The sequence below is a fragment of the Nothoprocta perdicaria genome, unplaced genomic scaffold (assembly GCF_003342845.1).
Source record: "Nothoprocta perdicaria isolate Ctin4 unplaced genomic scaffold, notPer1 scaffold_66, whole genome shotgun sequence".
Classification (NCBI taxonomy): Eukaryota; Metazoa; Chordata; class Aves; order Tinamiformes; family Tinamidae; genus Nothoprocta; species Nothoprocta perdicaria.
The window spans coordinates 3,370,457-3,380,966 of record NW_020455932.1 but is presented as its reverse complement, the minus strand read 5'-3'; the positions used below and the strand labels follow the sequence as shown (position 1 = coordinate 3,380,966).

Sequence of the window (10,510 nt, the reverse complement as noted above, 5' to 3'; positions counted from 1 at the left end):
GCAGTCTGGTTTCCCAAACAGCACTGACTGGATCAAGGTCTCTTATGCCCACAGAGCCTCACTCATTTCTCAAATGCATCCTTGTAGGACTTCTTGGGGATCATGGTGCGCTGCTGTCTCTTTTAGGCCATGTTTGATGCATATACAAACACATACCATCATTTTTGTCTTAATAATACAGCAGAAATGAAGCTAAGTGCATGAAGCTCAGACTCTGTTTGGTTTTGTAGTGCTCTGTTGTCCATGGTCCAGCGTAGACTAGAAGACAGAGTAAAACCAGGCAATATTTAAAAATCAGTAATTCTGGAATATATTTGAATTGAAAATCTTTAGATTGTGTTAAAAAAAAATCATAAAATCATATGATTATCAGGGTACAGCTAGAGTCTTCAGCAATACATTTCAGTCCCTTGGACACATTCCCCTCAAAGTTTCAAGCCCAGGCACTGAAAGCAAAAGAGACAGTGCTTCCTTCTGAACGCACTTCCAGGTGAATGGAACCTGCTGCCTCAAGCTGTACAATCTCTTCTCCAAGAGTGCCAGCTGCAGGACCCAACATCTGGTTGAATCACCATGGTCCCACAGACAAATGTCTCCACATTGTTGGTTTTGAGTAGAAAAAGTTGATTATAAACATGTAGCAAGGATCACAGGAAGGGTCTGCATCTACCTGAAATTGGCTGGTGTCCACTTGGACAGAGGACCTTGGGTTATAATTAAACAACATGTTCTGTTRTCCATGGTGTGTTTAGGGCACAGCTTAGGTTGTACAAGTGGTTCTTTGGCAGCAACAAAGGAAAGATTTCACCAGCCCCTACTTATTTAAAAGTTTTTCCTTCCACTGAGGGTATTTTGCCCATCACTGGTATGTCAATGTTGTAATTCAGGGAGGTTTGTGATTTCAGATCTTCCCGTGGCTGCCATGCCCTATCCCTAAGCTCCTGGAGCTGAAAGACAGGATCACTAGTGGGAAGCTCCATTTGTCATGCCTGATATCCCCTGATAGGCAGCAAGCATTGAGTCACGGACTTGCTCGGTGAGCTTGGGAACATCATCTGGGCCCAGGCCTTGGGTTTCCACTGCTGGCAGGATCTGGATGGTGCTCTTCCCTACAGAAGTAAGACAGGAGGGTCAGAGGGTTATAGGAAAGTTGGAGGAGATATAACATAGAGATCAGTGTAAACAAAGGAACAAGACAGAAAGAAATGGAAATGCCCTCTTTCACATGGCAACCCCATTGCGTCCCAAATACACACATTATTTACCCAAATCCTTGTCCCCAGGTGAATCTCTTTCTTACACTAGCTCCAGAGAACATCCTAAGCAATAATTCACAKGGAATAAAGGGGCATTGTGAGTTGTCAAACAGAGTACAGGCAGTAGGAATAAAGTCAGCTTTCACAGTGGATTGAAATTACCCACTGCTGGGTAGTTTGAGACTTTAAAGTCTGTCCAGATGAGGGCAAAGAGGGTGAGATRTCTGTAACACACCACATCCAGCCTGGCCATGCTCGGATCATGTATACTCAATAGAGCAGAACTGCCTTTTCCAGAAATGCAGATTGGGAGAGCAATGACGACAGGCCTCTTTGGCTGAGAGGTAGCAAATTTAAGCAACAGACAGTCAGGAGGCAGGATGAGAGCACTGAAAAAGTGATCATTATACTCCTCTGTTCTTCCACCCACTGGCTTTTATTCTTGCCAGAGGACAAGACACCACCTGTACATAGACCTGCCTGAAGACCTGGTGATTGARTGGTGCATTTTTAATGTTTTAGCATGTTTTCATGCCTCTACATGTGTGCTATAAAATGAGAACCAGAAGGGTTGCTAGCACAGCCATGCTAGGAAGGTGTAGCAGAGGCATGAAGTCTTTTTTTTAAAAGAAAAGGCATGCAGACCCACAACATTCATTCCACCCAAGACAGAGATTGGGCTTTCCCAAAGTTTATCAGCATACCCTGAGCCCCTGCTCTCCTGACCTAAAGGATCCTCCACCCTGACATGCAGAAATTGTCACCCTATACAGAACAACTACAAACTCTGGCAAAACCTCCATGTGGTAAAGTAAGGGGATGGAGTGGGGACGGGCCATGGAGGACATTACAGGAAAAGTTCATTGTGGTTCTTTCTCTATCAGTGAAGATCCTACCAGTGAGGATCTTAATAATCAGCAGTTTGGGAATGACTGGCCCTGCAACATGTTTAGGAGTCACAGAAATCCCAGGTAACTGTGAACACCTCAGGTGATAGCACAAATAAGGACAAATGTACGTACAGTTGCAAATAGTCTTCTCTCACAAGTCCAGAAAGGTTGTGCTATCTTTCTCTTTGGACTGGATGAGACACAGCGCAACCTGTTCTATCTTTGGAGCTAACATTCCTCAAAGGAAGAGGCTGGACTACTCCAGAGGTTACTATCCCACTCTAGATGACTCTTACCAGGAAGCCCCCTCTGATTCTCCAGGAAAGTGCACTAGAACTGAGCAGGCATCTTATGGACGAAGAGGGAATGGAGCAGGCTAACAGCAGGACAGACAGCTAAAATCCTTGTTCATGCTCCTGACTCCCATGTGTCCAGTACTAGAAAGCACTTGATACCAGACACAGTCTATTTGGCAGATTTTTTTTTCTGCATTTTCCTTTTGAAGTCCAGGACTTGTATCTTTTTTCCTCCATGAAAAGTTATCAGTGGCCAACAGTTTGTCATTATTACAAATGTCATATTATATATGTCATAATGTCATACGTCATATTATATATGTCATATTATTATGTCATACTATATATGACGTATTATAATATGTCATATTATTATAAATGTCATATAGACATTTTCTGAGCTCTCTGTTTCCTTTTGTTCTGCAATTTTCTACGCATCTGCAAAGACAGTGCAGTGGAGCAAAGAGAAGACTCTGCCCCAAGTTTCTGCTGTTTCTCCCAGATTCCCTGGCACAGGTTTTGAGCAAGAGATGAGAAATTCATGGAACAAGGCAGAATTCTTGTCTGAAATCTCACCCTTCCTTCCTTCCTTCCCCCAAGACTGCCTTTGTCTGATTGCTATCTGCATGCTGCACACAGTTCTCTGCTCATCCATCCTGTCGCTCCCTCTAAGGGCTTAGCTGACTAGCAGGACTTAGCTAGTACCAACACCCAGATATCAATGAGAAAGAGAGATCAGCAGTTTCTCTCCCCTSTGCTTTACCCTTACCTGTTGTAAATCTCCTCTCCTTCTGACTATAGAAGCTGTCGTATGAAGAGATCACCACGGGAATAATGGGGACCTGAAGGGAAGACAGTTTACAAGTTTACAGTGAGTGAGTTTAAAAATCTCCCCATCCCTCCTCCACCCAAGAAAAAAATAAAAAAGGAACCAATGTTCTCAGATGAGTTATTGTGTATCACTGATAATTAGACAGTTTCTAGTAGAATTTCAGAGGATTACTTAGATCAAGTAACCATATTTTCCAATGTTCTCTCTGTTGGATTTCACCTTTAAGCTCTGTATTGAAGTCAACAGTGCAGAGATGGCCAGATCACTATTTACAGGGGACTATTCTGCAGGACCTGTGAAGAAACTCTTGCATGCAGATCCAGGGGTCTTGTCAGGATCCATCCACCATTTTTTCCATCTGAGCGACAGATGTTTTCCACCCAGCCTAGCCTGTGCCACTCCTAGCTCTTGCTAGGCTCTTCAACATCCGCTCATTCCCAAAGGAAGCTATGGACCAGAAGCCTTATATTTCTGGGTTGGTTGTGGATTATGGAAGGAAAACTGCATCCCAGTGTGGTGGGAGGAAGGTGTCTCTTACCTGGGCTTTTACTGCCAACTGGAAGGCTCCACGTTTGAAAGGCAACATGGACCCTGCATGGTTACGTGTTCCTTCAGGGAAGATCAAGACTTGGAACTGCAGGAGGAAGAAGACATTGAGATGGAGGGACCACAGTCCCAGCACTATCTCAGACCACTGCACACCACTCAAGAACGATCTGTCTGCTCCCAGCCATGCGGATACGTCCACTTTCTCCATCACAAACACTTTCAGGACATGCAAGACCATCTTGCATCCCATCTGAGGTACTCCTACCCCATTGGGTTCAGTGTTCAGCCCAGAGACAAAAAATCSCCTTCCAGCCACAACAAATTGCACATTTTCATGTGGCACAAAGTGCTTCCTGCTCCCCTTCAAATTGTTCTCCCCACTCACATTCTCTTTGTTCATGGAGTGYGCCACCTCTGTCAAGATATTGATAGACTCTTCTCTCTTCTTCCGATTAATGAAAATTATACCCGAAAGCCAGCATGCCAGGCCAAAGGTACCCATGTATAGGATTTCCTTCTTTGCAATGGGCACACAGCGACTTGGTAGTATCTCCATCATCACTGGAAGGGGAAAACAGGGACAGAAGAAGTTGGCATCTTCCCTGAGGTTCCCTCCAGCCTCTAAGCTGGGAGATGTCATGCCTGCACCTCCTACTAGACCACCCAACATCACCCTGTCATAAGCATGTTGGGAAAGGCACAATGGAGATCTCCAGACCAACCATCCACTTAGAGCAGGACCATTGCCAACACTGAGTTAGAGCAGCTACGATACAGTTGTGGTCAGTCAGTTATCCTAGTCCTCTTGAATAAAAAATATGAAGCCAGTTCAGCTGGAAAGTTTTTGTTTGACTATAATGCCCTGAAGAACCCTGGCTTGGGACTGATTGGAGGTGAATTAATTCACAGCCAATACTCTTATCATTCTGCCATCCCTGTGGTACTCGTGTTTAGAGACAAGCCAAGACTKATGCTCCCTCCCTGCAAGTCCCCTGAAGTAGTTGGATTTCCTCTCATACTACTGCCCTGCCCAGAGCACTGGGGCCAAGAGCAGGGCAGGCAAAATTTCTACATACCCGTAATGTCAAGGGAGTTCTGGTGATTCAGCACAAGTATGGCGGGCTTGTTAGTTCTGAGGTTCTCCTTGCCTTTCACCACTATCTTGATACCAAAGATGTATTTGAGTGGCAGTAACAGCATTTGCAAATATCTGAAAAACGGGGAGCAGATGTGAGCCAGACAGAAGCTGAAATTGGATGAAGGGGTCAAATCCTTCCCATCCAAACTACTCTGTCTTACAATTTGCTCTTGTGAGCCTGTCTTTCTGCCGTCCCAGACTTGTTCCATAACTTGTCTCCAGGAGCATAACAGTACCACCCTTCAGCTCGTAATTTCATTAAAATATTATATATCATCATCAATGGGTGTTAAAAAGAAGAAAGGCACAAAACAATTGAACTGAAGAAAAATTCTTTAAATGAAAGACTGAGGCTTATGGAGGAGGTACACCTGGGAACTCCCACTACAGCATACAATATCTACGGCATAATAAATCCTACTTTTGTAGCATCTCAGGAGGCTACAAGCCCTATCTACTAGAAGTTACTTGCTTGTAACAGAGTCAGCAGAAGTATTTTCCTGACTCTTAGCCCCCCACTCAATCCCCATCCCAAGAGCATGTCTTACTATTGTATACTGCTACTGATCGCAGCTCACACAAATACATCCAGCTATGCACTCTCCAGTTAAGTCCTGCAACTGGTTGCAAATAAATAAGATTCTGAAAACCATATCCTTCCTCTGAATTAGATGGCCTGGCAACTCTCCACACCAACATACAACTAATTCCTCCTCACGGCAGCAGAACTCCCATGGGCCACCAAATAGAGAGCAAATCAATTCCATTAATGCTTAAAGCTTTAAAAAAAAAAAAAAAAAAACTAACAGACAACTTACTTCATGTTTTCCGGGTTACGTCCACGAGGAATGCTCACAATAACAACAAGACCAGAAATGATGAAGATCCACAACTTATAGAAGGTCATCTTGCAGAAGTATTTGAATCTGGGATTCACATTATAAAAGACTAGAAAAGTGATGAGCAGAAAAATAAAGGGATAGGAAATGGGCAGTATATCCATCCCTTCAGCCCAGAGCGTTAGACAGAGCTGGAAATGAGTAACTAGTGTCTGCTACTTTGGGGAAGAGCTTAGATTTGCTTGATCAGCTACATGTGGGTGGTGCAAAGCTGGAACAAGATTTGGGAGAGGTGCTTCAGAAAGGCTGTTTGCTGCTTGGAGCTAAAGTAACATTGGAAAGCCGGTTTAGCCAGCAAGCTGCCGCAGAGTGTGTGTAGGAGCAGAAYGGCAAGTGCAGGAAAACATGCAATAGCAAGTGGTTTGTGTTGAGTGGGAAGGTGGGTCGGGGTTGGAAGAGACGGTCTTCAGGGCATTGTGTCACAAGAATGTCTTTATCAAATGCTGTGCATGGGAACTTTAAAAACAAAACAAAACAAAACAAAACAAACTGTGAGAAAGTCTTTATTGGAGGCAGCAGGATGGTCAGGATAGGATAAACACGTGGCTGTTGCACTCTCCTAGCTTTCTCACTCTCCTTTGGGAAACATGAAGCATGAGTGTAAAAGTGAGTGGACTTCAGCAGATGCAGGAAATCAGAAACTAGTATTATGAAGAAATAAGAAGAAGAAGAARAAGAAAAGCAATGCTCTTAGCAGCCAGTTCCTGCCCCACAGATGTAGCCATTAAAGAAACGAGGCTTAGCAATTGGCCAGTCTTCAATCAGAGTGGGAAAAGTGACACAATTGCCACATGTCTAGACAAAAGCAAGATCTGCTGCTCCTGTTGTTTTCATAGCCAGAGGCAGGCACATGTTTAGACAGCATCTGCATACTTAAGAAATAAATCAGGTTCTACTTGTTTTGTCCTGAGAGTATTTTGTCAGTATTTCAACTTCAAAACCGAAGCATGAAAAGTACTGTCACACCAAATGTAAAAAGATTAGTGCCTCAGCAGCTGCACAACAGGCCTTGCTCAAGCTACTGGCATTTAGAAGAGGAGTAACAATATTAAATTCCAAATAGGACCAGGAGCTGCACATTATCAAACGCATTCAGAGCGCCTATAAAACCTTCTGGCCACCACTTGCAGCTGGGAAAATAAGATCTAATTCCATGCAATAATAAAATGAACCAGCCTGAACAATAATTCATGAAGAAGCTGGGAAAAAACATGATAATAAAGAAAGGGATCTACTGTGCTCCCTGCTTCCAAGGTTTAGCCAGCAGCTCTTCACCTCCTGTTTTTCATGCCACTCAGCTTTCTTGAGGTCTATGACTTGAGGTCAACCCCAGGAGAGGCAGGCAAAGCARAGACGGTGGACATACCATTGTGGGTGATGGGCATCCCAAAGAAGGGCTTTCTGAGTTAACATACACCCGTGTCTCCCTGCATCAGCATGTACAAAAGACAGGCACCTCATGCATACACAGAATCAAGGCACTTCTAGCTCTCCAACCAGCTACCAGCCCTTGGTGTTGGCACCACAGTGATCAGTTGCCTTTGAGTTTGATTCTTAGATACTCGGTGACAGGTGACATGTTCATCCAGAAATCAAGTTCTGATCAAGGAAACAGTTACACTCCTTATGCTCCTTAATCTTTCTAATTTCTCATCAATAATGGTTACAACCTCTTACAATTGGGTGGAAGGTGTTTTGACAACCACGTTATTCAGTTTGAGCCACAATTAGAGATGTTCCTGAAAGGTGATGCCGATGAAAGAGACTTTTAACAACAAGGAATGACAAAAGACAAGGAGAGCTGGGGCTTTCCAATCAAAGTTGTTATTACCAGGTATCTAACCAGAGAGTAAAAAATCTTACAGAGTTCTGTTCATGCAAACTTTCCCAAAATATCTAAAGTCAGGAAAGCATGCAAATATAAATTCATTGCAAACCACTGAAAACGCTTTATTTTTAGTTACAGATACAAGTTTTCAAATGATTTCAGCAAAGGCTGTAATGAAATTATACTTTTATAAGATGTAAAGGCATGACAAAACAGGAATCGAGCTTTAGCACATTTGTATTTTATCTAGAGGAACATGGCAACTCCTGAATACAATTTAAATATAAGAGCACAAGAACCAGAACTTGAATGAAAGACAAAAAAAAAAAATCTCCAGTTAAAGCAGACACAAGATATCGGGGGGAAAAAAAATTGTGAAAACTCATTAGTTCTTTAATATACCACATTACTAATGAAGTGAGGTAGCTCTCTCTGTAGCATCGCGAGGCTGTGGAATAACCATTATCTGACATCAACAAGCTGTTCTACCCAGAGTCAGTACTCTCAAAGCACTAAGGACAATATGATCTCAAGGACACACCAGATATTGAAGGATATGAAGCTAAATTCAATGTATATGGTTTTATCAAAAGCTGGTAAGTCTCTCCGGTGAGTGTGGGAGAAGGGAAGAACCAAAAGAGGAAATAAAAAATATGCCTTTCCCAACTCACCACAGAAGGATAGTCAGCTCAGAAATAAGAAAATGCTTAGGCTCCAAAGCCACAGATACTGAAATCCTTACACGCAACTTTCTTCTTTTGCAAGGAGCTGTAGCATCTGGACCCGTCATGCTTCTGTTTCAAAAGCAGCTGGGTCTTGCCTAACCTTCAAGGTGTTTTTTCAGCAACTGCAGCTCTAATGAAGATCATGATTTCCAGCCTAACCATATCCATGTTCAGTTGACTCCTTTTTGCCTCTGGGATTTTGCACCTATTTTGAGGGCCCACTTTAAATGACTCTTAAGTAGGGGAGGAGCTCGGTCATATCATTAGTTTTTATCATGCATCTGTACTCACACTCCTACTCACCAGCTCTACTAGGCTGCACATTGGCCAGGGTAGAGAGGTGGGGGCGGGAAAGGTGAGCTAAGCAATCTAATCTAATGGGAAAAGCCTGAGAAAGTTGTCTTGTCCACAGTAAAAAGGATGAACACTGAGGGGAGAACAGGCTGCTGTCAGTAAGGAAAAACTGGAGAGAAACAAGAGCTTCTTAAAGATCACAATTGATTTCTAAACTGGGCAGGAATGATTTCAAGAAGGAGATAAGAGAAGTGGTTTCTGAAGTAGGAGCAAATGCCACTGGGAGCTTCTGCTGCAAGCAATTCCAGTGGAACTGACTGGAACAAATCATCAGGGACTAGCTTTGGGCCTCACCCCTGTCAAGGACCATTTTTGCCATGCAGTCCTTGAAAGGGAAGAAGTGCTAAAGTGTTCTCATATATTACATGCAGTTACTAGACAGTTAAATGGAACAAAAAAAAAAAAAAAAAAATCCAAACCATCAAAAGGGTTCCAGGATAAATATTTTAGACGTAGATCATCAGAATAAAGGAAACTGCAGTTATCATGCTCTACCTGTAATTCCGTGATAAATCTATGCATAACAGCCCTTACAAGGCATGGAATAACTTGGCTACCCACTTATGAGTGAAGAAATAGCTGGAAATTTCCACAGTCAGAGAAGAAGAAGGAGGGTTTCTGTGAGAAAGTACGCACGGGCTCACGAAGATCCCTATGGCATTAGACGGGCCCAGGGCCAACTCACTGCAGTTGTGACAAAAATGCAGTGCAACATGTGGAAATGGCTTGTGCTACAGGCCTTTCAGCCACAGGGGTATTGCGCAGCACAGCCAGATGAACTGAGGACTGCAGAATAAATCAGTTTATCATTGTAAATCACAAAATCAAATAGGAAAAATAAAATAACGTGTAAAGGGACAGATGGAGGTTGCTAGTTGAAATATCTGCTCAGAACAGGAATAAATCCAAAAAAATTAAGTTGCTCAGAGTCTAGCCTTATCTAGTTAAGATAGACATATCTAACTGGAATATCTCTAAGGATGGAGATTCCACCACTTCTCAGATTGTTATTGCAGGGTTGCGTCACTCTCATGGGGAAAACCTTTCCCTTGCCTAATGGAAATTTCCCTTGTAGCTACTCATTAAATAGGAGAAGACTAACAATGAAATTACCCTCTCTTCCTACTCTTCTCCAAACTCAACAAATCCTGCTCCCTCAGCCTTCTTTGGTGCATTATGGATGCTTCACTCCTCAAACATCTTGGTAGCTCTCCACTCAAGTGAATTTAATTTACTGATGGGAGATTTCTGGCTACAGGAATAGGTTGTCACAGTTTTCCCCTGCATTAGATGACGCCTTTAAGCATCCTGGAACAAGGACAAAAAATTGATCAGATAAACATATTCTTTCTTCCATGTGGACAAGGCCATGATTCTGCACGACAGTGTCATTGCTTAATTTAGATGGACCATGTAACTAGCAATTATGTTTCCTCTAGATATTTAAATCTGTATTTTTTGAAATAAAACATTGGAGAGCATAAATATGCACAAGAAGGGAAGATTTCATTCCAAAACCTCAAGTAGGCCATTTCTTTCTGTATGGGCTGGCAACTATTTGCTGTCCTGTTGAAGGAGAGTGCAAAGAATGCTTTTGATGGTAAAGCTCACTGAAATCCAATATATATGAATATATGATTAAGCAAGAGATCTGTAGCCCATCTTTTTCTGATATGTCATTTTGTTCTGTTTTGTGATATTGAGTAATTAGCATAGGACTGGAACATCTTTTAATAAAATTCT

At 42.6% G+C, this 10,510-nt stretch overlaps 1 protein-coding gene across 1 annotated transcript; it reads right to left on the bottom strand.

Moving 5' to 3' along the window:
* Window positions 1-963: 963 nt before the first annotated feature.
* Window positions 964-5,964, bottom strand: LOC112956731 (1-acyl-sn-glycerol-3-phosphate acyltransferase alpha-like). The gene is made up of 6 exons (XM_026050211.1): window positions 5,780-5,964; window positions 4,900-5,033; window positions 4,209-4,384; window positions 3,813-3,908; window positions 3,212-3,284; window positions 964-1,109 (listed from the first exon to the last, which is right to left on the bottom strand). The coding sequence occupies exons 1-6, from the start codon at window positions 5,962-5,964 to the stop codon at window positions 964-966; spliced, it is 810 nt and encodes a 269-aa protein (XP_025905996.1).
* Window positions 5,965-10,510: the final 4,546 nt, after the last annotated feature.